At 37.0% G+C, this 27701-nt stretch overlaps 1 protein-coding gene across 2 annotated transcripts in view; it reads right to left on the bottom strand.

The window, feature by feature from the left end:
• Window positions 1–27701, bottom strand: part of ARHGEF28 (Rho guanine nucleotide exchange factor 28) — a 166591-nt gene that overhangs the window by 86739 nt on the left and 52151 nt on the right. For both annotated transcript variants that reach the window (XM_081942975.1, XM_081942976.1), the window contains exons 5-7: window positions 18284–18467; window positions 16314–16494; window positions 11244–11316 (exon numbers count right to left, since the gene is read on the bottom strand). In XM_081942975.1, the coding sequence (XP_081799101.1) occupies window positions 11244–11316; window positions 16314–16494; window positions 18284–18467 (438 nt within the window). The remainder of the gene's footprint in view (window positions 1–11243; window positions 11317–16313; window positions 16495–18283; window positions 18468–27701) is intronic.

Consider the following 27701-nt stretch of genomic DNA (forward strand, 5'->3'; position numbering starts at 1 on the left):
TATATTAGGAATAAAAAAATCTTATATTTTAAAAGAGAAAGCCTTTATTGCTTTGAAAACATTAGCATGTCATGACTTGATTCTCTAAGTACCGCAGTCATAGTGCTCTAGAGTTTGTTAAGTAATAATTCTTTATTTAACAGTCTCTGTCAATTCCACCTGACATTCAAAGCATACACTATTTATATTACTGTAGTTCAGGAACTTATGTAACAAATACATAAATTTTATTTAAAATGTTAATATATGTAAAAAGGGAATTGGAATAATAGAAAAGATACAGCACAGATACAAAAGATGCATCTATTTTAAGGAAGTATAAACAGATGTTGCAGAAATACTCTGAAGCTATACTGTCTATAGCCCTTTAACTGGTTATGAGGCCACTGGGAATTTTCACTGTCAAAATCACTTTAATACAAAAGGTTTTGTATCAGAAGCCTAACCATGCTTGCTTTTCATCATGATTTATTAAAATAAGCCACATTCTAAAACTATGATTTGGGAATTCACTTGTTTCAAGTAATCTTTCTTAAAACCAAGCATAATTAATCTGAATGCAAAGGTAATGTTAAACCATGGCTAATAAAAATGGAAGCTAAATGTTGAAACTCAAACTCCGACCTATGGCTTAATGTAGTAAGAACAAGGACATTCTGTAGTTTATTACCATAATGATAAACTATAGTTCTTTCATTTGGAAATTGATATAATATAGCATTGGATTATCTAATTTTATTGGGCATTTATTTCTTGAAATATATTTTTCAATACTCACAAAATCCAATTAATAAGACTGAGATGCAGAGTTTAGTTTAATTTTCCTAGCTTGGCATATATCCAAAAACTGCCAGTCAAAATCATACAAGTATGTTGGACTTCAATTCCCATCCTCCTCCTTTGTTATGATGGGATTGTAGACCAATATATCTGGAAGATGCCTGATTGGAGAAGGCACCCTAAAGGATAGCATGCAAATGTTTATTCCAAATCCCTTTTCTATTGTCATACCTCCTTTCCGGGGAGAGGGGGGATTAACTAAAATCCTTTATAATCCTACTAAGAAACTGACTTTAAAGAATGGGGATATTGAAAGCAAAGTTTGCAGACTCCAGTATAACCCAAGTGGTTTTCACAATGCAGCAGACCACTCTGTTCAATGCCTGAAAGTGATGAGCAATTAAATGGGAATTACTGAAGAATCTAAAACCTACCCGAAAAGCAGACTCCTTAAAATCTTCTTTTGCTACCCTGGTCACACTGAGAGTGATGCCAACAATCCAGCTTCTGTGCTTTTTATCTCTTGAAGAGCAAGCTGTGGCCAGTAGAATGTCTCACCTCCTCAGAAATATAAGCCAAGGAATTCAGCAAAATAAAAAAAATTGGCTACCAAATCACATGAGCGTTAAAAAGTGTTTTATCCAGACTCTTATTGTTTAAAATTACAGCCCTTTATCATTCCATATCTTTTTCTATTAGAATACTGGGCATTATAGATCTTGAGTTTTAGAAATGGAATTTATTTCTATTAGAAGACAACTATACAATGTTATAAAAGAACATAAACATTCAGGGTTTAGGAATATTTTAAAATAGGAATAAGCATTTAAGCTTTTTAAAGTATTGCTGCTATTTTAATGTGAAGTGTCTTAACAATAATAGCACCCGAAGATCAGCTGGCCAGCGGGAAACAGGGCATCCCAACACCGGCAGAGCAGCAAGAGGTAAGATCTTTTTTCTTTTGTGAGCTTTTTTCTCGTTGTTTTCAGGGAAACAGAAGCTCACAAAAGAAACACCAGGGAGATCTGACCTGGGGTTTGCATGCCACCTGTGGTACGCATGCCACAGGTTTGCTATCACAGCTCTAAATTTCCAAACTAAACTGGAAATTTGAAAATTTTCCATATTATTGCCAAGAAAACTTCATGATTGTGTCCGCAGAGTCACCAGAAGAGTCACCAACAGAGTTTCAGTTGTGAAATCTCCATCTGCAACTTAGCTTAATATTAAGCTAAATGTATGGGAATTCTTCTGAAATGTAGGGGATAAAGCAGCAACATAAGATATAATTACAAATTATAAATGTGTGGTACACCACTTCAAAACATCTGTGAATTTTTCCTGTATATTCCTTTGCTGTTGAGTGCCAAATGTTTTTATAAGCAATATCTTCAAATTTAATATGAACAGATAGGATAATATGATCCAGAATAGAACTTTACTCCTTTATACAGAGTCTGATCCATTTAACCCAAGACTACCTATATTGGCTAGCAGATGCTCCAAGGAGTAGCGCCCTAACTAGAAATGACAGAGGTAATATCTGAACTTTTTTGATGCAAAGCAATGATTAGCACAACTACTTAGCTACAGCTCTTCCCTTCCTCACAAAAATAAGGATTATCATTCTATAAAGAGACAATTGAGGCTAGAAGCAAGGTTTTTAACAGAGGCTAAGGAGAAATAGAAACATTTGGCTACAGTTTGGAATTTAAATTACTTTCTTAACAGTGCTTTTTAACCAGCTAACATGAAGATAAAACCCATCACAGCCTAGGAAACTGACACAATGCAATAACCTGAGCTATTGCAGTGGCAGAGAAGCCCACTTTTGTCCAGTTTATTTGTCTCATCAAGCCCTTACTTTATTTGGGTCATCTCCACTGTGTGTGTCTTTCTTAATTAATAATGTCCAGAGCTTGTTCTTCTTTCTTATTTATTTCCACATCACATGTAAAAAGCATTGCAATACTCAATTCTGCATCTAATATCAACTTTCAGATACACTGGTACTCCATCTCCTGGAATTCTACATCAACACAGAAAGTAATAAAAAGGTAAAGGTTTCCCTCGCACGTATGTGCTAGTTGTTCCTGACTCTAAGGGGCAGTGCTCATCCCCGTTTCAAAGCTGAAGAGCCAGCGCTGTCCAAAGACGTCTTCGTGGTCATGTGGCCTGCATGTCTAAAGAGAACACTGTTACCTTCTCACCAAAGGTGGTCCCTATTTTTCTACTTGCATTATTACATGCTTTCGAACTGCTAGGTTGGCAGAAGCTGGGACAAGTAATGGGAGCTCATTCAATTATGTGGCGCTAGGTATTCAAACCGCCGAACTGCCAACCTTTCTGATCAACAAGCTCAGCATCTTAGCCATTGAGCCACCTCACAGAAAGTAATACTGCCTAGAAATTCTAACAGTGTTGGTTTCCCCATTCACTTTGCTTGTGGGAAATCAGCAAGACTGGTTGGAAATCACAATCAATTATTGACTTTATGAAGTCAATAATTAAACAACAACAACAACAAATCAACTGCTCTTTCTTCAGGGAAATGTCAGCCCCCCCCCCCCTTCAAAGCAATGAAGAGGAAAGTAACATGATGCCATGGTATCTTGACTTTAAGATGGAGAGGCATACTTCTGAAGAATGAAAAGGCAGGGCAAAATAGCTATGCCCACCCATATGCAACTACAAAGGATAGCTTCAGAGGATATGCAAAAAACATTATTTGCAGGGTTTTTCCTGGACTTATCAGCAAATGAATAGTGAATTTCTTCAACTTGTGAAGACTTAACCAACATCTGTGACACTGTGTGACAAAGCAGCACAGCACCAATCTTGAATTGCTGCATCCTTGTGCACAGAAGAGCTGGCAGAGGGAAGACAAGTTTCAGCACTATTATTTGCAACCCATCACTTCAGGCCATCAGAGAGTAATTTCAACTCACAAGCGATAATAAATGGGATTTTAAAAATACAAGCACACAGCTGGAAAAAACTATTACCTAAATCCAATACATTCTCATCTTCATTTTCTTGTGGATGAATTATACATTCTTGGTGAAACTACAAAACAAATGGAAATAATACTGTGTCCTAGTGTATAATACGTTGTGTTGAAAAATTTCAGAATGCAATATATTTTTCAAAAGCATTTGCTGCTCTGGTTTTTTTTCAGAATGTAACATTAATTTTTCTAAACTGTCAAGCAAAATTAGCCACTCAGAATAAAATATATGTTTTAACAATAAGCTCTCGTCCAATACTCTCAAATAACAAACCAGAGCTTTTATTAAAAAATCTCAGCAGTCAAGGACACATCCAGTACTTTAGGAAAGTAGTATAAATTCAAAAAAATTATTTTGCAAGTTCGGCAACAACAAGGATAGTTCATTATAAAAGGAGGAGGAAACCACTTTGGCTGTCACAGCTTTTAAAGGCACCATATAAAGAAACAACACTTCCAACAACTTTGGAGTTTCAAGAAGCCGACAATGCAGATCATAAAGTATCAAAAACATCTGCTTACCTTCTATTTCCTGTATAATTCAAAGACTTGGGTACGTGCCTACAAGTCATTTAGTCATTTCCATACCAGAAAATAGGTGGAGACATGAATTATGACTGCCTAAGCTCTCTGATATTTGGAGTCACAGTTAAATCCTTATAAGCCACAAGTCCATCCAAGGCAAGGATTTCCAGGGCTCAAGGAGGGGGAAAGCATGCTTTGCTATGCTGAAGATTTTAAATGTAAGTCTTGCTATTGCCAATCAAAAGAGGTTTTATAAGGAAATATCTCTGGGTAAAACCCCACAATGGGTTATACTAAAACCAGTGAACCAATTAAATATAAGAGAGGTCACATGCCCAAGTATTCCAAAACAATTTTGTTTCTTTTGGTCTTCCAGAAGAATCTAAAACTTATTAGCAAAGCATTATTAGCTTTATGCAATAACAAGAAAATTGAAATGCCCACAGAAAACAACTGCACCCATGCAAACCATCTATTCCTAGAGTCTGTCCCTGATGATGCTGTACAGATTTCTAACTGTAAATGACTGGTCACAATTATGGTTGAAGCATGAACCAAAGCTGTTTTTCTTTAAGTATATTATTAGCAGACAGCAAGACTGTGCTTTTGTAAAATCTCAGACACTTTTTAATTGGCCTTGAAACCTTATTCAGAAGGAAGCATTACTTAGCTGTCATTCACCCAGCTGGGATTTTGGGAAGTGTTGTGCTCTCAAAGCAAAGTGTGCAATTTAGGCAAGATAATATAGGTGTCTTATTAGATTTTAGATAAAAAGGTGATTGGATTATACCGTTAAATCTTCATTTTTAAGAGGTGGCTCCTCAGATGCAACATCTATAACAGGGGTGTCCAAACTTGGGAACTTTAAGACTTGTGGACTTCAACTCCCAGAATTCCCCAGCTGGCTCCACAAGTCTTAAAGTTCCCAAGTTTGGACACCCCTGATCTATAAGATCTGTTTAAAGAAAGGCAGTTTCTCATTAGTTCCCTATTGCCAACAGAGGGAAGTAATTGTTTTCATTTCCCCTTCCCATACACCCACTGAAAGAGGAAAACAGAAGGATATACAAAGACCAAACAATGTTTCTTTACTATATTCACCACTATATATCCAAGTCACATGACTATAGCTGAAATGCAGGCGGCTCTATAGTAACTTCTTGTGTTATTTTAATGGGTTAATTTAAACAAGATTTCCACCTTAAAGGGCTATGCAGTACAGTGCAAACTTAATCTCCAATTATCCTTATTTATTAATACTTCTTGAGCAGCATAATCATTTATAGTGAACTTGAGATTTTGACTTTGTAAACAACAGTAGCAATTTCATTTATTTTTTTTAAAAAAACTGCCCTTCCTTTTCTTTTGACTACAGGAAACAACTGCATTTGTGTTATTATTTTATTTCCTGGCTCCTTTTCAAAAGTCTGGAATAAGAACTTGCTGCATCAAAACCATTTTTAATTTATTTTCCCCTGATCATAAACAGTGCCAATATTATGCAAGAGAAGCATGAATATTCTGTGCCTGAGCACATTTTGCAGAACTCCAACTTTTTCTATAACCTACATGGTTAAACTAAAGTAACATTTTTGCCAAAAAGAAATGAATAGCCTGTGAGCATAGTTTTTTCCATTTACAGTAATTCTATTTCACTATCCGATTTTTATATCAAGTTTCTATCACTGGATGCGGATCTGTTTTTCGAGTATACACTGCAAAGTTGGGTTTCAAATATTACATAAAGCAAGGAGGAAGGAGGAAGCATAAGTGAATCACGCATTCTTTTGCAAATCACAGACCCCACCTGAAGGGGAAAGTTTCTCCTTTACAAATTACACTGAAAGCAAATCCACCTTTCAACAAAAATCTTGCACAAAGATTTACAAAACATTACAGAACGTGCACATCTACAACTTGAATTTATTTTAAAAAGCAAATTGAATGTTTGCTGAGTGGATCAAGGACTGTATCTGGGTTTTTTTAAAATCCTTCTTGAAAAATAATGCTTACAGTATAAAATATTTTCTACAATGTAGAAGCCATCACTTTCTTTCAAAATATTGCCTACATAGTAAAGTCATTCCTTGTGCAGTAATTCCCTAGCCTTAATTTAATTTATAGCAAATTAAACATTTACTGTGGAAATTTGTTTTACTTCTACATTAACTTCTCTCCAGTAGGAAGTGATCCCTGCTGTTAACCAGTCAACAGCCATTTCTGAAATCGGTGTTAAAGACTAGACATTTGTTTATTAAGAACTAAATCATAAAACAGCACAATTCTGTTTAACGAGATTTATATCTGATTGCAATTCTCTATAACCTAGAAATATCACGATGGCCCACCATGAATACAGTCAAAGCCAAATATTCAGAACTAGCAGCAAGGAATTATCTTTCTGTGAGACCAAAGGGAGCATCTGCTTTGAGGAGATGATTTTGGAAGTCACAAAACAGTAGAAATTAGGTTTTCTTATTTGTTCTTTTTGTATTTTCACTGCCAGAGAGTGATCTAAGACTTCCCCAGATAATAAGCCCACGCTGGCTTTTCCGCGCATGCGCCAAAATAAGACCTCCCCTGAAAATAAGCCCTCCCCAAAAATATTGCAACATAGCAGCAGCCATGAGGTGCCCAATGGTCACTGCCTCCTGCAAAAATAATAAGACCTCCCCAAAAATAAGGCCAAGCACTTATTTTTTTTGGGGGGGGGTCAAAAGAAAATAAGACCCTGTCTTATTTTTGGGTATACATGGTAGCAACTTCGTAACTCAAGTAAGTATAAGACACCACATTTTATCTTTGAAAAATTCAGCAAAATCCTCTTCTTTAATAAGATCACTTTGAAAGCAAATTCCCTTGAGTGTCAAAACAATTACAGATATCCTTCTATGGGTACGCTGCTAGGTAGATCTAGGTAGAAGGAGGTAACTTCCTCAGACAGCAAACAATTTAGGCTACCATGATTTTGGGATGGGACATCCACAATTTTCCTACCTGTTTAAACAATTTGTTTAGTTCCTGAATATTTACACTTGCAGCAGGTGCTTCAAGGTAAGGTGATGACTCAATCAAGAGCAATAAAATGTTTCTAAGCATTACTACTTCCTTTTATGCTTTTGATTGGTTCAAATTTCCTTCTCTACTTGTTTGATCATTTCTTTGAACAAAAGACATATTCTTTGTCCTGACAAGTCCAGACCAAAGCATACTTGAACCTATATTCAAGTTCTTATGACTCAATAGAATAAGCCTCTAGCTTTGCTATGGAAAAACAGTGCCCCATAAAAATGACCCCAGGCTGAAACACCAGGATAAATTAAATTCAATCCATGCTTCCCTAAACAATCTCTTATAAAATGGCACACCTAAAAGAAGCTAGATTGTTCCTTTATCATCCCACTATGGGTTTTAGGCAGATACATTTAGATATTAGATCATTTCTGATTTAGTGGCCAGACCTGGGATTAAGCATTTTACTTGAATGGATAAAGCAAATCTCTTCAAAAAGGCTAGCTTCCATGTCCTCTGTATTCCATAAAACTAAGCAGTACTGAGAAGATAAGTAACAGCCACAAGGAAATTCTTTGTCTAACAGTATCCCCAGCAGGTGAAGTAATAATATATTTCAACTATTTAACTAAATTTACTTCCTTAGATAACAAAGTCATAAGTAAGTACTTTAGCTAGGCTGGCTACAATGATTTTATTTGGAATTCTACATGTCGGAAATTCTTTTCTTTTCATATTTTTCTTATTTCTCTTTATCCAATGAATACTTTTTTATAATTCACCATTTTGGCTTTATTGGTTTAATAAGGATATATTAAAATCATATCTATTTGGGACCTGGTACAGTTGCACAGCTTTTCATTGCTTTTCAGATTTGACACAAGCTTATTTTTCCCTAGTTTAGTATTTCAGGACTTTGGGCAGGTAAATCCAAAGCATTTTTTTCATATGAAGTTCTTAGTAGAATTAAAACGCGTGCCATAGGTTCGCCATCACTGGCCTGTCATAATTCATAGAGAACTCATTGAAGAAAGATCTGCTCTTGATTTTTTAAATTAATACCTTCCTAGTTTGCAAAATTCAGATTTATGTTAAACAATGTTTAACAACATTGTTTTACAAGATGTTTTACAAGAATCAGCTGATCAAATCATCTAAAGCACTGCTTGGAAAGTTTGATTTTTTCCTCCTTGGAAATATTTCCATCCCCTAGGAAAATCTTCTTCCCATTGAGTAAATTATCATCACTTTTTTTTCCAGAGGCTGGTAGAGAGTAAAAGCCACATCTGTTGTGGAGTCCTAAATAAACACCTTGTTGATAGATTGCAGACAAACTTTGTTAATAAGTTTTGGTTAAGTCAAATAAGTAATTTAATAAAGTCAATGTTCTGATTTAAACTGCAACAGATTGTCTTTACTCTTTGCTGAAGGACTTCCTATACCCTGCAGACTCTTGTGGTCCCTTTCAACTCCCCATTCTATGACTCTAGGTGTCAGAGTACTCCATGTACACATTCACTTAGTTCTTAAAGAAAAAGGGTTAGTAGAGGAGCCCATCCTTCTCTAGCAGTTCACTTTTGAAAGCCTAGATTTTCCTATGTTCAAACTGAGTTTAGTACCCTGTTTCCCCGAAAATAAGACCTCCCTGGATAATAAGCCCAATCAGGCTTTTGAGTGCATGTGCTAAAATAAGTCCTTCCCTGAAAATAAGCCCTCCCTGAAAATATTGAAACACAGCAGCAGCCATGAGGTGACCACGATTGCCACCTCCTGCCCTTCAAAAATAATAAGACCTCCCAAAAAATTAGGCCAAGTGCTTATTTTGGGGGTCAAAAGAAAATAAGACAGGGGGGAAACACAGTAATTGTCAAACATCACATGAACCTTTCTACCCTGGAAATATATAAGAATGTAAATCAGACAGGCAATCCCACCTCACAGATTAAGAGGCACAATTGCGCCTCTTGGTTGTTACAATGCCATATTGATCAAGACAGATTTTTTTAAGTACAATAAAATGCAAACAAACAATGCAGTGATTTATGCGGATTGTAAGTAGCAAATAAAATTATACAGATAGAAATAAAGAATAATGGTGAACACAAGGGACATTTTAAAACAATGTCCAGAAAATCTCTTCATGTGTCTTCTCCTAACCTAGTGTTTTTCAGATGAACTGAACTTCAACCTTATAATTTCCAGACAAATTAGCTCTTGACATCTGGAAGTTTCCAAAATGGTCTAATCTCTTCTCTGAAATGTCTTTCCAAATTTTAAATTCTGAAATGAGATCATTATTGACTAAGGATTTGTTGATAATTTTCTCTCTTAAAATGCTCACTTAACAAACAAGATACTTACTTAAATTTGAATTTAATTAATGAACATTAGTTAAATTAAAAGAGATTTATAGAAACACCATAATTAATATGCCTGATGTAATACATGCAAATCATAAAAAGAAATTATTGTGTTTTACAGTTCCACAAAGCAAATCATAATGCTCACTTAGAATATCAATACTAGATCAATAGTTTTAATTATTTCTATTATGAGAACATTTCAGTTTATGTATACAGTGAGCCCAGTGACATTTGCTTCTAAGTAAACATGAGTTGTGAAACACAACTGTTTCATGATCAAATATTTCAGATTACATTTCTGTGCCTTGTTTGTTTTATAGTTTCCATCAGATGCTCTAGTCTAGAAGAAATATGCAAACTTTTATTTTCTGTAATCAAAAGCCAGTTTTAACAGCCTTTGAGAAGGAGGAATGATGTCATTTATTGGGGAAGCAAGTTTTTGTAGAGTTTTGACTTTTGCTTTGTTTTTGCTTTTTAATTTAAATCTAACACTCGGAAGCTTCTCTGGGTGCTTATATATTCCAATCGGGAAAAAGCCAAATTGGAAGAAATCCTCTGGATTTAACTGCAGTGTAGGCAGTCAGAGAAACTAGATCACTGGGTAGAGAATTGTGCAATGAAAGCCTTCTCATACAACCGTCTACCCTGTTTCCCCGAAAATAAGACTTCCCCAGATAATAAGCCCACTCTAGCTTTTCAGCACATGCGCCAAAATAAGACCTCCCCTGAAAATAAGCTCTCCCCAAAAATATTGCAACACAGCAGCAGCCATGAGGTGCCCATGGCCACTGTCTCCTGCACCTCAAAAATAATAAGACCTTCCCAGAAATAAGGCCAAGCACTTATTTTGGGGGTCAAAAGAAAATAAGTCCCTGTCTTATTTTTGGGTATACATGGTAGCAACTTCGTAATTCAAGTAAGTATAAGACACCACATTTTATCTATGAAAAATTCAGCAAAATCCTCTTCTTTAATAAGATCATTTTGAAAGCAAATTCTGTCAGCAAGCTGAAATAGGAAGTGACGAAAGACATGGAAGATCATTTTTCTGCAAGCTCTGCTGTGAGCACTGAGTTGTTGAGAGGAAGGGGACGTGACAGTGAGATAATATGTCCAACATCCACAAGCATCCGTGTTCATCACTGATTTGTGTCCACCATATTGAGCACATACCCATTTTGGTCCTTGTAGGGAACAGAAAAGCTCAAATACTGCACTATACCCCATCAAACCCATAATCAGACATATTTTCAACACTGCTACTGGAGTTATAGCCATTGTTGCATTTTTCTGACTACAGCCTCTAAAAATTCAGAAACCTTTCTTCTAATGGTATTATTTTTAATTAAATACTTTGGAATTATATTTAGCATTGCTGTATTTAAAACAGATTATAGTATTTAGGTTCTCTTTGTTTTGTTTCATAATTCTGCAGGTGTTGGTTAAAAGGAAACTGTGCCTTGGCATACAAGTGAAAGGTGAAAGCCTTTTGACGTATTTTACACACACAATAGAATGAATTGTAAATAATGTCATACAACAGAGAATGAAAATACCTTCTTTAGATGTTATAGAGTTGCAAGGCATCTGCATTCCTTCCAATGTCTCAGCTTGGTTTGGAGTAAGATTCTTTTTTTAAAAAATTAAAAATAATAAATTGGTTTAATTATTACGTTCATATGTTATTATTATTTTATACTCTTCATGTAGGATGCACAAAGCAAATTCACAGAGTACTCTAATATAACCTGCCCCAATTTGTTACTGCCCAGATGTCCTCAGGCTGCAGCAGTCAGCACAGCCAGCAAAGCCAATCAATAGCAACAAAGTGCTAGGAATTGATGTCCAAATACATTGGGGATATATCTGGAAAGAATACTATTCCAACATACTACATATCTTCAGAGTTAAATTAGATCATAGCCTGAAGCTAAGTAAACCTAAGTTGAGTCAGTGCCTATGTTCAATTATTGACCTGGAAAAAATAGTTTATTATTATTTATTCATTTACTAATCAAATTTATATAGCCGCCCATCTCACCAAGGTGACTGGATAGTGCACAACAAATGGGAAAACTATATATAAAAAACAGTATCGTGTTTCCCCAAAAATAAGACAGGGTCTTATTTTCTTTCAACTCCCAAAATAAGCGCTTGGCCTTATTTTCAGGGATATCTTATTAGTTTTGAGGTGCAGGAGGTGGCGAGAGTGGTCACTTCTTGGCCGCTGCTGTGCTGCAATATTTTCAGGAAGGGCTTATTTTCAGGGGAACGTTTATTTTAGAGCATGTGCTCAAAAGCCCAATTGGGCTTATTATCCGGGGAGGGCTTATTTTCAGGGAAACAGGGTATATAAAAAAACATTAAAACCATATTAATAATAAACATTATAAAACCAGAGATACATATCCTAGCCTGAGAGGGCAGATAAATAAGCTATCAGGCCTGCAATTATATTCCTTTTTAGAATCTTTGGCCTGCCACACTTTCTATTATTTTCCTATGCTGTTTCATTAGTGTAGTAATTGGGAGGAGTGAATAGAAAGGAGTAGAATTGTGGAATGTGTTGTTGTCATTGTTTTCTAGAAGCCAAGGTCATCTTTTGTCTCCGTACCTCGACACTTGACCAGAACCAGCAGGGTAGAGATGCTAGCGTGGAAGAAGAGGATTGGACCATGTGATGGGTTTATGGGTGTGGGGGTAGATCATGAACTTTCAACTAGGTGGAGTCCCAGGAAGTTCTTCAGATTTGGGATTCCACAGCACGATGCCAACATGTCTGTCTTATTAAATTGGAACTTTAAGGATAGCTCTGCCTTGGACTCTGATTTAATTCTACATGATATTTGGAACGCTGACATAAGCAGCTCAGCAATGGAGCCACCTAAGTGTTGTCTCCATTTCCTTTGGAGTGCCAGGCCTGATAAGACAACCAGGTTTTTGAGGATTTTCCTCAAGATCTACCCTATCCAGATATAAATAGATATAACAAAGGACAATGTGAGTTGGTGATTTGTGGCTTTGTCACCCCATAGTCAGATTTCTGCAATGAATTCTATATGAAGTAGAATTGAAGATCACTTACAGACTACAGTTGGTCCACCTATCTTATGGACCTTGTACTAGTTTACCAGTAGAGTTATAGTTTTGATATATAAATGGCTAAGAGGATTGGCAAAAATTTCAGGACTCATCTGAAGAGATCCTCCCAGGAGAAACTGCTCAAGGTGCTTCATTTTCACACAGTGAGAGTTATGAAGCCAGAAAACTATCAAACACTCTGGGACAGCCTCCTTCCAAAAGCTAGGTTGACATCCTCAGTGAAGGCCTTCCAGAGATTGTGAAGACTAAAACTGTACAAATTTGGTATGGATTTCACATACATTCTGTGTATTTGTTATATCTGTTAACATATTGGTATTGTGAATTATGGAAATTTTGTTTTATTGGACATTGTAGTTACTGTGGCTTACACAGTTGAGGATGATCTGACAGCATAGCAAGTTTGATTAATAAATAAAAATAAAGTTTTGAGTTCACTGTTGTAGAGGAATGACACTGTCAAATAAAAAAGGAATCAACACTTGCACTAACAATAAATAAATAGCCCATGTCAGCGTTGTTTATTTCTAGGGAACAAAGGCTGAGATAGTGAACAAGGTCTGATTTCCAGTACTGATATTCTGTAGCTTGATCTCCTCCAAGAAGGTCTGGCAGGTAGAAAGAGCAGGTGCTGAGGATTAGCAATGTGGGCCAGCCCTCTTCTCAGGCTCTGAGTTGCTTTGGCTGCTGGTATGAATTTTGCTGCTAGGAGGGTGATGTTGGGCTGGTTATTCTTGGCATCATGAAAAGCCTCTGGTCATATAAGATTCTCCTTGCCAAGCCAACATCAGCACCAGAAACTAGTTTATGCCAGTATGAAGAAAAGCCACAGAGCAAGTTCTTCTCACATAATTATGAGCTTCTTGGGTTAATCCAGCAGCAAAGAATTAATACAGGTTCTCTGCAACGTCCTCAGCTTTCCTACTGGCACAACTGTAACTTCCTTCTCTGTACAGACCAACTGCCTCCCTAGCCGATTTCCTGCTTCTGACGTATTTAAAGCTTTTAATTGTTATTCTTGGTCTTGAAAATTTTAGCAATACAATCCTCAGATTTATTTCTGGCATCCCTCATTGTCTATACTTCTAAAATTTCTTTCACTCACTCATGGACATGTTCTTAGATTTGTTGGTACTTTTCTGATTAATAGTACAGTAGACATTTTGGCTGGACTTTCATTATTGTGCTTGTCATATTCTGCTGGTAAATTCTAGATTTATTCATGATAATACCATGCTCATCTGCAATCTGGTAGTGAATGAGGAGGTGGACCTGGCAGGTTTTACTGAGTCCCAACTGATCAAAGCAGTGATATTGCTGACTTTGCCCAGTTCTCAGACCTTCAAGGTAGGCCAGGTTAGGAAACAAAGGTTTTAGAAATGCCACTTTATTCTTGCAGGTAGCCTGCTAGTTTTCCTCTGATCCCTCATATACCAAACAGAATCAGGATTAAAATATTTTGATTTTTGTTTTCTCCTGTTTTCTTTCCCAGGACCGTTTTATTTTCTCTTAATGATTCCTGTATTCCTTCATCAAGGTAATCACCATACTTCCCTTCACTGGCTGGATTTCAGCTCCCCAAACTCAAGGACAGGAGATGGCATTGATCTTACTACAAGGGAATCCTTTTGTCCTATGGATTTCAAGGATAGCCTTCTGCTCTGACCCCTATCATTTGTGAGCTAGGCACATAATTATTATGGAATTACAGGGATTCCATATCTTGGCTTTTATATGGGATGGTAGGGATGCAACAACAAGAGTTGGGATACCAGCAACACCCTACTTCAGGAAGGAGATGATGTTAATAGTCTTAAGAAAGCTGTGCTGCACATTTTTTTAAAAAGGTCCTCCCTGGATCCAGCAGTGTATTGCCCAACTTTTATGATGAGGATTCAGCTGCAGAGAATTCTAGAGAAAGTAGATTATCTGACACTTTTCGGTCAGGTTGCTACCTTCAAATTCAGGATACATATGAATTATACCTCTTTGTGTAAAAAGTAGAACATGCATTTATTCAGTTTATGAGAATCACTGGAAATCAAGTATTTCTAAAAGATATTGTTCCTGGATGCCTTATTGATTTAACTCTCCATTTCAAGACAACCATGCACATTCTGGGCAAAATCTTCAGCTGTTTTTTACAATTTCTAATTTGTTTTATTCAGTGCCTTTGTCATTATATAACAGCATTATCCTAAATATCATTATAGCCTATATAAGCAATTTGTGTTCAAAGTTTATTACATTTCTATAGTTCTCATTCTTAAGTGATGATTCATCTTGAATTTTCTTGCATATACCGTGTTTCCCCGAAAATAATACAGATTCTTATTTTCTTTTGACCCCCAAAATAAGTACCTGGCCTTATTTTTGGGGAGGTGTCATTATTTTTGAGGTACAGAAGGTGGCGAGTGTGGTCACCTCATGGCTGCTGCTGCATTGCAATATTTTTGGGGAGGTCTTATTTTCGGGGGAGGGCTTATTTTAGTACATGCGCTCAAGGGCCCAATAGGGCTTATTATCCGGGGAGGTCTTATTTTCAGGGAAACGTGGTATTAGCTTTCCCCCAAGAACAATTAAATTTTCAGAAGATTACACTAATCCTTTGCAGCTATACTAAGATTTGTTTATAATCTGTCTTCCAAATTCTGTTCAACCTCTGTACTATTTGTCTGCCCAGGACGTCCTGTTTATTCTATGGACTATGCACTCCTTCAGACATTTCCTTCTAATTTTGTATGGCAAAGGCCTTATTGCTGAATCATACGTTTCAATCATACGTTGCTTTACTTGAACACATATACAACGTATATGTATGTACAATATAAAATACATGCAGCATTTAATTAGAATGTGGCTTTTCACAATTTCCACATCACTTTTCAATTTAAATAAAAACTAGCTTCATAAAAAACAACTGAATTTTTATGCATGCTTCTTAATATAGCATTTTTATAATCATGCACTTTTGCAAATGGCTTCTACTGATATGATGCATTTTTCCCATTTTCATCGTTTTTCTATACATTATTGAGCACATTTATTGTTTAAGCTTAACAATTGAATGATAACTTTTAAAACATAAAAATATCAAGGGCTAATTACATTTCCATCAGATTCTGCTTTTGAAATTGCAATTTAATAGCCTTGAATTTAAATGTGAAATGTTACAATTCTTGGTTTAGTAACCAGCGTGATTTGCCTGGTTTCATCATATTTTCTAGACATTTCAGGGTAATTAAATTTAGATATCAGACTTCACAAAAAGTTTTGACTAGATTACACTTTTGACTAAATCACGTAAGATTTAAGTAAATTCTAGATCACAATTCTGATTTTACAATAAAATTGTTAGTATTTAAGGCACTATGGGATTCTTTTTTCCCATCCTTTTTCCTATTAGCAAGAGCTGTTGACAATTTTAAAATGATCAATGACTCAATCGAATGTGAATAAACAAGCATTTTTCTTAAACTGTGAAAACAAAATAATGTTTTACTGTATTACAACTTGGCACTTACCTTTTGTGTAGAAATTCTGTCCCAGAAGTATTTCCTAAAGAGCTGTACATCAGATTCTAACGAATGGTCTGTTGTGTGATTAAACGTCAGCAATAAAGTCCCTGACAAATAAGAAAATTGAAGGACAGCATTTTCACCAACCTCCACTTTAGAAATCTCAAAAGGATGGATGGTCTGGTTCCTGAAACAACACATTCATGAGATTAGAGTTAGAGTGCCAGGACAAGTGAAACATGGAACACAAACCTATGCAAAAACCCTCTCTCACTGCATCCCATAATTTCAGATTCTAATCTGACTAATTCCAAAGATTTCATGGAAAAATATTATGGAATGCTCAGGCTAAACAAAGTTTTTTCCTGAAGAACTTTCCCCATGAATCAACAATTCCAACTTGGAACAATTCTGATGAAAAAAATAAGAACATACAGCTGATTTTTTTTTCTGTTACTTAAAAAAAAAAAGTAGACTATTTAATCACAAACCCGATTCAGTAGACAAACCAGCAGCATACCAGCTCATAAGCATACCACAATAAAAAAATAGTCTCTAGAGAGTGCTGTATTGTTTAAATGTTCCAAAAAAGTGAGACATTCATAATAAGAGTGATAACAAAGAATGCATAAATTCATACAAACTGAATATTGTATAAAGCTAGAAACAAAACAGCAGTATAAATTTGAAGGAGGGGGAATAACTAAGCTGGAGAGGGGGGTTTCCTTGCTCGTTTTGTCTCCTATTTAATACTATCATGACTAGATAATGAGACCTGGACAAGACAACTGTCAGAAACCTGGCTCCAAAGTACCTTCGTTGTTCATTTTAAGATTATGTTGCCCATATGTAGTACAGCAGCCTTGTATGTATACAACAAACCAAAACCCCCAATAAATATCCCAAAAAGGGATTTATTTAAAAATAAATCACAAGTCTCCTTGCTAACTTGTTTCCGTTTGCATACAACTTTCACTGGCAACTTTATTTAAAAGTTCAGGCAACTGGGCTGTTGCTAAATCAATTGTGGGGAGGATCTCCAGGGCAGGTCTGTGGTACAATAGATGGTGCCAGCCAAGTTGTCTAATCAGCAACAACATATTGCTTCAGAACTTCACCAGGAAATGAACTCTTGAATAGCTTAAAATCTGTTCTATTTCACTACAGCTTTGTGAGTGGGGTATATGATTGTATGTGCATGACAGAGAGAAATCTATATGTGGCTGAAAAGCAAGTCAGGTAAGAAGGAGGAAAAATAATGATAATAACTAAGTTGTTGAGGAACAGAAGTGGCAGAAGACTGCTGTTTTGCTGTAAGAGTGCATTCTAACCTCTTACAAACAAGCAGCTTTTCAGAAGCTAAATTCACAAAAAGAGCAAAAGATACAACTAACAAATCCAGTGAATACATGTCCATATTAGAGGGAAGATATTTTGGCTATTTCTTAAATAATTTGTATATTCTCTAAGAGCATACGAACAGAGGTGCCAAGCAAACAGTTTTAGCTGAAGTTGTTTTATTGTTTATATCTCACCTAGACTGTTTTTAGTTGCCCACCCTTCTAATCAGTTTTTAGATGCCGCTGGATTTTTCTTCGATTCTATTTACTTATTATTTACAGAATTATTATATACCCATACATCTTAAAAAATAAGGTTCACATAAAACTTTTAAGTAAAAGAAATATGAGATTATAATCTATAACAAAATATAAACAAGTACATCATATTGTATTCCCATTGAGCAGTGCTTTCAGCCTTGACAATTTTTAAATGGACTTCAACTCCCAGAATTTTAAGCAATAGCCTTGCTTGCTAGTAAATTTTTGGTACTAAAGGCCAAGTAACAATTGCAAAGAGTATTTGCATTTAAATATCTGCAATAGAATAATTCACTGAATTTAAGAGAAGTACAAACAAAAGTCGTCACTGAATTTCTTTGTTCCCATTCTTTCATATTAAACCATACTACTTACTTGGAAAACATTTCAACAAGACTGAAATGTCCATTCTGTAAAGCCAAGTCCAATGGTGTCAATCCTTCTTCATTAAGTAAAGTGATTGCAACTGTTCCACCTGGTTGGCGTAACAGGAACTGTGAAAGTTGAACTAGACCGAATCTCATTGCAAGATGGAGAAGTGTTTCTTTGCATTTAGATTCTAAAATAAAAACAAATGTAGATTTTTCATTAAAAATCAGCAATCCTATTCTTCTGGACTGTAAGCATCATTTAATATAACAATGCAGACTATTATTAACACAGATTAGTAAAAAGAAAGATTATTTCAATAGAATCCCTGCTACATATTTTAATTATGTATTGTTAGTTGTAACTGTTTTTAATTTATTTTTGTTTGTCACACAGTCACTTATTGAGATGGGTGAAACCGACGGACAGAAGAAAGGAAGGAGGGAGGGAGGGAGAGAAGGCTTGAGGATGGCACATTTGGGAGAAAGGAATTATTTAATTTATTTCTCCAGTTTTTAAATGGATACAAGCATGTTTCAATTCCTATTAAATTATAACAATGCAATCTTAAAGCTAATTGACCCAGCACAAATTTAATTAGCAGAATAGAGCACAAGCCTCATGTTCCTCAGCATGCACAAAGCTGCTTGAGGATTTGGGAATATTTCAGAACAATGTGGATTTGGGGTTTTCTCTGCAGGATCCCTCCACTGTATTAAACAAACAGTTCTGACCCTGATAACTGATTTAGTTGGCAAAGTGGTTTCCCCTGCCTTTTTGAAGATTTGTTTTAAACTCATCATCTACCCTATGATTTCCTGGTGATCTCTTTTCCAAACATTAACCAAGTCTAACTCTTCTAAGCTTTTAAAATTAGCCAAAGCAAGCTACACTTTGCTAATGAACAGAAAACTCAGTGAACTGTATTTCCTCCTCACCCCTCATTCAATGAGAAGATGGAATCACTAAGTGCTTTTCATTCTGCCAGGTACTCAAATCCTCCTGCTGCAAGATAGAAATTTGCACAAATGGAAATTTTTATTTGTGCCTTATCAGCATAGATGAGAACAAAAGATATGGACTGAGTAGCAGGTTCAGTATGTTTCCCACACAAATCAATGGTGGGATTCAAAAAAAAATTTTTTTTAAAGAATTTTATTGGTTTTTAAACATTTTTGGGGAAAGGTAAAGAGGTACATAGAAAATTTTGGCAGCTCCCACGCTAGTGGTAGAAATCCCTCCAAATCTCACAATTTTTACAATATTAAAAACAACGTGTAAAAGATAAGCAAAAAACAGAATCTTATTCTACATTGTATCAATCATGTGTTCAATCATCTTTTCCTTTGTCACTTTCTAGTACAGCAACAATTACAAATATTTCAAATACTTTTATTTTTGTGACCTGAGCCTTTTTGATATTGCTCCTTCTTCCCTGTCCCCAAATGGAGCCATAGCCCCCCGTCCTTCATATCTTGTACCTTGCTACCCTTTTCACTACCTTCCCTATGTTCGTCCTCTAGGAGAGAAAAGTGTTTTTTAATGAAGGCTTCAGCCTCCTGCACTGTATTAATTCTAATTCTGTTTCCCTCCCAAAAAATCAACATTCCCTCTGGCAATAGCCATCTAAACCAAACTCCTTTATTATATAATTTCTTTGATAAGGAGAAATACTTCCTCCTTCTTTCTCTTATCTTTTTTGGAATTTGCTTAAGAATTGTGATTTCTTCATCTTTATATTTTAGTGGTCCCTCCCTTTGGGCCCCTAGCACCTCATCCCTTGTGGTCCTCCTGAGAAATTTAACATGTACCTCCCTTGGAACATTATGACTTCTAGCATATGCTGAATTAGTCCTGTAAACCAGATCCATATCCCACCACAACTGTTCTTTATTTCTCTTAATGTATTCTGCTAAAATTGTACTCATAATATCCTTAAGGTCTTCATTTTCTGTCTCTGGTAGGTTCTGGAATCTGAGAAAAAAGGACATTCTTTCAAATTCTATTTTTGCCATAAAGTTTTCCAAGCCTACATTTCCCTTCCAGACTGCCTTAACCTCCTCCCCCAGCCCAGCCGCCCCCTCCTCCAACACCACAATTCTCTGTTTGTTTTCTGAAATATGATGTTGAACACCTCATCTTTAAGATCTGTCACCTCTTTTTTCAACTCATTTTGACCCCTCATTATTTCTTGAAACATTTGGGTAACATATAGTTCTTTTGAGCTCTCTCCAGACCCTTCTTCTTGCAAGAATGAAGTAATTTTCGTTTGCTGCATTCTTGGACTGAAGGTGGCAGACCCAGGAGCCAAAAATGACTTGCCCATTGGTGGTTTCTTAGGCCCCATTGTCTGAGTTCAGAGATGGTATAAGTCTTTTACAAAGAAAATGGCGTCAGCGGAGTGTGCAGCTGTGCCGGTCCAAGGAGGCAGGCAAATCCAAAAGGGAAAAGTTAATTCTCCTTCACAGTTCCAAGACACCGAGGCACACCAGAGGGGAGAAAGTCAAATAATCAAAGTCCAGGAAGACCACGTAACAGGAGAGGTCCAGTTTTCCCTCGGAGAGGGTAATAAAACAATACCAGATTTTTTTTCCGAAGGTAGTTTCAAAAGGCATACTTCATTTGTAAGTGCAAAAACAAAGACGGAAGGGAGCCATCTTGGCTTCTCCTTTCACAGGGAAAAAACGGAGATCTCCATAAAGTTTTTTTTAAAAAAGAACAGCTCAGCAATCATCTCTTGCAATTGTGATAGCAATCTTTCTCACCTAGTTAGTTCAAGTGACGAGTCAGCCCTTATTCTCTCCCCATTCCAATATAGAGAGAGCTAATTCAAATGCTGCTTAATCCGAGGGGGGGTAAAGAAAAGAAACACCCCCCTCTAATCTTCAGTTTCAAATAAGTTGAACACGAACTTACAATAGTCTGCTGCTTATCCTTTAATGACGATTAAGGAGATCAGGATGGCTCCCCCACCACCAGCATTCAGCCGCTCTTCCTTGGGTTAATTCCTTCCTCCTGAAGCCCATTCGGCAAAAGGGCGGACAGCTCAAAGCTGTACCATGCCACCCCTCCGCTCCCCAGCTCCTGGGGCGAGGCTGAAAAACACCCCCGCCGGCTGCCGCCAAGACCAGAGGGTTCCAGCGAGCCGCCCTGCGGCAGGAGACCCCTCCAAGGCCCCTTGTGCTCCTTACGGAGCCCACCAAGGAGACGAGCAGCGGACAACGCGTCCGTCGCCTGCAGGAACCGGAAGTGATCTCCAGGATTCAAATATTTTTGCTACCAGTTCTGTGGGCTTGGCTTGGTGAGCGTGGAATGGCTTGGGGGGCGTGGCTTGGTGGGCATGGCAGGGAAGGGTATGGTAAAATCTCTATTCCCACCTCACTCCAGGGGAAGGTTACTGCAAAATCCCCATTTCCTCTTGATCAGCTGGGACTCAGGAGGCAGCGAATAGATGGGGGCAGGGCCAGACAGAGGTGGTATTTACTTGTTCTCCAAACTACTCAAAATTTCCGCTACCGGTTCTCCAGAACTGGTCAGAACCTGCTGAATACCACCTCTGACATAAATATGTCCAGACATATGCAAGAATGAATCAGGTGGTGTATTCTCCCTTGTAGGGTTACTGTAATCCATATCCTATATCCATATCCCATATCCCTATTTTGTAGCCCCTCCCTATACACCCTCCAATCACATTACCATAATGTAGAATTAAACAGTAGAATAGACAATTATGACTACAGTGTTCTTTTTGACAAACTAAGAGTAGAAAATGATGGATTAAGATTCTACAAATCAAAATACATCTCTTTTCCACTTCAAAGAGCAAAGTTGCAAAACCACAAACATGAGCTGAAAAACATTTGGACCCAATGACTATTTTGTTGCTTTGTTACTAGACATGCTTCCTATAACTCTTGGGAGCCAAAATAATCTTCAGCCTAAAAACAAATTGTCTGACCCTGCTTTCATTTACTCTCTAGTCAGTCTTATATTTGCACATACTAAGTGAACAATTGGAAACATACAACTTTCTTGAGAGAAATTTCTTTCTCACATGAACATTAATGAAAATTACAAAACATCTGCTCCTGTTACTTCTTTGCCAATTACAGATATTCTTCTATACTCCTCCTCTAGACTTTTCAGCCCTGCTCAATATGGTAAACCTGTGCCTGCTTTTCTTTTACATTAGCCTCCTAATATAATGAATTCAGCTTCTTTTTCTTAAAAACTTGCTTTTTCTCATTTTGTGATTTTTTTCCCCTTCTCTTTCCAGGGTTTCTGTGATGTCTTCCTGGTGGTCTCTTCAAGAAACTCTATTCACCTTTCTCGGTTTTGTCCTCTTTTATTCTATTACTCCATCACCACTACAACAGAAGCTCTCAACTAATTAGCAGCTCAACCTTGGGATCAAGCCATTTAATTGCATTTAAAATAGCCCAACCACTTTAAAGGTATGAGAAGATGAAAAATATTCACACTGCTGAATCTGCACACAAGCCTGAGTATAGAATGAAACTGGCTTCCACAGCACAATCTTCACAGTCTATCCTCAAGATTGACAATAGAATCAAATATTATAGCACATATCACACACATTATTTCAGCTCGTGAAAGTAAATGAGAGTGAATTGGGAATTAAGCCAACGGGGATATCTTTAAGCAAAGCATTCTCCTGTGAGACCATCCTATAATAAAGATGCCCAGAATCAATCAATATGAGAAAAGACAAATAAGAATCCCTCAATATTTATTTGGCTGTTTCCTACAGGGGTATCCTGCATCTTTTTTTAAGCAGTGCAAAATGATCTACTCTTTGTTGCCATTTGACTCCCCAAAACAGCAATCCTGTAAAGTAGGTTAAATTGAAAAAAGGGAGCAGCCTAAAGTCATTCAATGAATCTTTCCTATTTTTACCCATGGGACATAACTGTCTATTGTATTCAGAAGAGTCTCAAAATCTAGGCTTACAGGTCTAACATGATAAATATGTTTTATGGCTAACATAAAAGCAAATGAAAAATAAAAATGAAAGTACAGAATAACATTTATGTTTGTTCTCCTGTGATTTCAAGTAACAATCTCGGCTTCCTTAAAGACAAAGACAGCAACACATTTTATATTACAACCAGGCATTTCCTCAGCCAATGTAAACAAATGCAGATGACAGCAGTGAGACTGTACATATGTTCCCTTCTGATGATGTAGTTGGAAAATCAGAAGTCAACTTCCAAAACAGGAGGAAATTTTTGTACACTGACCTCGGGAATAACATTTGCTCACATGAATAGAATATGCTAAGACTACCGTATTTTTCAGAGTATAAGACGCACCTTTTTGCCTCAAAAAAGAGGCTGAAAATCTGGGTGCATCTTATACATCGAATACAGCATTTGTTGCTCTGGGAAGCCCCGCCCTTCACCAAAATGGCCGTGCATACCTTTATGGAGGCTTTCAGAGAACTCCTGGGGGCTGGGGAGGACAGAAATGAGCAAAAAACAGGCTATTTTCCTCCCCAGCCCCCAGCAGCACTCTATAAGCCTCCATAAGGTTATGCATGCTATTGTTTTTGTTCTAGCTGGGAGAACGCGGGTGGACAGATAGGAGGCGAGCCAGGACTTCAAGCAGCTAACAGCTTTAATGATAACAGGTTGCCAAACGCGGCAGTTCACAATTCGCGCGTCTCAGCTAACTGACAACAGCTGAGCCCTGTTTGGCAGTTCTTTATATATGCCGGCTGTCAAACAGGGAACCAATCAGCAATGAGCACAGCGCCCTCTAGCGGAACGGACCAGAGGGAAAACTATAATACATAACAGTTTTGACAAAAAAAGGGCCAGTTTTTGCTCAGTTTCCCTCCCCCCGGAGCACTCTGCAAGCACTCCCAAGGCTACTCATGCCTTTTTTTAAAAAATGGGCCCATTTTCGTGAAAAATGGGCCATTTTTGGGAGGTTTGCACTGTGCAAAAACTTCCCCCCCCCCCTTTTGGAAAGCTCTTTAACGATTGATGAGAATTACATTGATCAAGTGCTGCAGATTGTCAGCTATTTCCTTCTCCAGTACATGGATAAATATACCTGGAAATATCTACATACCTACCTACTCTCTCTCCCTACCTTTCTACTGTATTTCTCCCCCCCCCGCTATCTACCTACGTACCTACCTACTCTCTCTCTCCCTACCTTTTTACTGTATTTCTCTCTCCCCCCTCCCTCTATCTACCTAGGTACCTACCTACTCTCTCTCTCTCTCCCTACTGCATTTCTCTCTCTATCTCTCTCTCTATCCCTCTACCTACCAACCTACCTACTCTGTCTCTCGCTCTCCCTACCTATCTACTGTATTTCTCTTTCTCCCCCTCTTTATCCCTCTATCTACCTACTTACTTTTTTAAAAATTTGCCTCTTCAAAACCTTGGTGCGTCTTATAATCCGGTGCGCTTTATACTCCAAAAATACGGTAGTTCAAAAGTTGATATTAAAAATGTAGTCTTGGAAAAAACAAAGAGCAAAATTAATTGTGATCCATACTGATTTTTCTAAATGTCTACCATACCATTGATTGAGAGTATGGTAAGAGAAACAGAGCCTCTTGAAAGTGTGTGAATGAATAGGCAAGCTAAGATTCTATTGACACTTTATATTAATGTGAACCTCTCTTCAGATTAACAGATTAACAGAGTTGGAAGGGACCTTGTAGGTCATCTAGTCCAACCCCCCCTCACACACACACACATCCAAGCAGGAGACCCTACATCATTTCCGACAAATGGCAGTCCAGGCTCTTCTCAAAAGCTTCCAGTGATGAAGCTCCACAACTTCTGAAGACAACTTCTGTTCCACATGTTGACTGTTTTCAATGTCAAAAAAGTTCTCCTTATTTCCAGGTTGAATCTCTCATCGATCTTTGGGTGCCCTGGAAAACACCCTGACTCCATCCTCCATGGCAGCCTCTCAAATATTGGAAGGCTGCTAACATGTCTCCCCTGGTCTTTCTCTTCACTAGATTAGCCATGCCCAGTTCCTGCAACCGTTCATCATATGTTTCAGCCTCCAGTCCCCTCATCATCTTGGTTGCTCTTCCCTGCACTCTTTTTAGATTCTCAACATCTTTTTATAGTGCGGTGACCAAAACTGGATGAAGGATTCTAGGTGTGGTCTTACCAAGGCTTTATACAGTGGTATTAGTACCTCACTTGATCTTGATTGTATCCCTCTGTTAATTTAGGATTGCATGATGCATATGAGAACAATGAATATCTGTTATGGAGGACCTTCCCGATCGATAAAGGCTCTGCCTGCAGATCAAAAAAAACGCAGGGGACTTGAATCTCATGGAGAGGTTCATGGTTGAGAAACTCTCCACTGTCAAGATTTACATCCTGCTCCTCTAGGAAAAGAGGAAAGAATGCAACTAGTACTAGGATTGAATATGACCAGAAGTCTTGACACATTTACTTTGGAATAAAATGAACTAAACTGAAAACCTGAATACTTTTTCTTTTCCTTCCAGCCCTGGAACCACTATTTCATGTTGCAAAGTAAAGGGGGAAAAAAAACCCACCTTGATACCGCCAAAAGTCCCTTCCCTATTTTTCATGCCAACTTTCAAGGAATAAGCTGGAATAAACACGAGCAGTAGTTTTATGTTTATCTAAGAAGGGTCATGGACTTCAGTTGGACTTCTTACAGGAAAAAGTATGCATTGGTTTCTGTTCGCTGAACTCAGACAGTTACTTTGTCTCTAGTCAAATGTGTGGTTTTGTGCATTTGTGGGAATGTAGGACAGGAGTTTATGTGAGAGAAAATAGCTATATCCAAATAGATCAACTAATACTAACAATTTTAAATCAATGAGCATTAATTCAAATAACATTCATTTAATGTCTTTGCTTGGGCTCTAAAACTTTTTTTTCAGTCATGGGTCCTGGCCACTGCATATATCCACAACCTATATAGGTTGTCTACATGCACATATTAATTGGAAAACCTTCATGTTTCAGTGGAAGTTGGTAACTATAACTGCCAAGGTAAGAAATCTGGAAAACATGTTGTGTGCATTTTTTACTCCTTTTGTTATTATCTTCTTTATAAAGGATCTGCTTTAAATCCAGATTTATTTTTCTTTTAGTTTACTACCAATATATGCCATGTAAACGGGTGCAGCCAATAAGATTCCTATATATTAACCTCTTCCAATGTACTTCAACTCCATAATATAAATAGCTGAATAAGCTTGCTGTTTCAGCATAATATAACCCATTCTCAAATTTACACCATCAGGACAAAGAACATTTGTTCTAATTCAATGAATGATTAAAACAAAAGGAGACATGAGTAGAAAGCTCACATTAAGGAGCGAGCAAATTCATTTGAGAACTAAAAGATTCCCAGTTTTAAAGAACTAGTTTCCATCAAACTGTCTCTTGGAAAATCAGCAGTCGAGTTATTTAAAAGGGCGAGAAATGTTGCAAACAAGTTACACCCAGTATACTAGACCTTGATTTACATCAGTTCTCTAGTTTGTAGTCAAAATATAATGTTTGAGTGATAATAGCAGAGCTAAAACCAGTCTGTTTAATCTACTGCACGAATATTCCTATTCTATCTTGCACCTGAATCCCTTTCCTTGCTCAAAACTATTTAAAACAAAACAAATATTTCTCCTAACAGAAGTGACTAAGTTGTCCCTGGATGATAGAGCTCATTTATTTTCAGGAAGGAAGCAGAAATATTAGCTGTGTCTGGCATCAGAACAGAATTAATGCTTTCAGTTGTTTCAGGCTTAATCTTCTTTTAAACTTGTAATGTGTTGACAAGCTTTCAAACCCAATATCTTTTTTTCCCCTCTGAAAATCAGCTGAAGATTCCAAGACTGCAGATAATTTCCTACCTTGAGCAATGCTGCAAAGCCAAGGTTGTGCTTGAAAACTGATCACACCCTGCTATCTTGCCACCAACTTTCTTTTTTGTTCTTAGTAAACAAGCTCTATATATGCTTTTACTATGAATCAAACCACAATTGTGCATGCTGGCAGACAAGCCATATTTTGAAAAGCTTGAGATAAGATTCAAGTACCATTTATCTTTGGCTGATTTATTTTAAACAAACTGCAAGGGGAGAAAACATCTAAGAACAAGTACACGTACAATGAAAGTTTATTCATGTTGACAGAAGAAAACATAAAACTAATGACTCATGCACCATAATAGAGTGTCCACTTCTTTCAATAAATGCATGTTTTTTGCTACTAAGTGTCTCAAAGTAATTTAAGCTAAAGGAAGCTCATCGATAACCTTAAATTGTAGCAACGATTTAAATAAGCATTGTCCTTAATGAAGCTATCATCTAGTACTGAGATGTGATGAATGACTACATCAGTTAAGATTCAGATGTCTTAATTTTGAACACAGGCAGATT

Source organism: Natrix helvetica (assembly GCF_964273705.1).
Source record: "Natrix helvetica genome assembly, chromosome: 2".
In the NCBI taxonomy this organism is placed as follows: Eukaryota; Metazoa; Chordata; class Lepidosauria; order Squamata; family Natricidae; genus Natrix; species Natrix helvetica.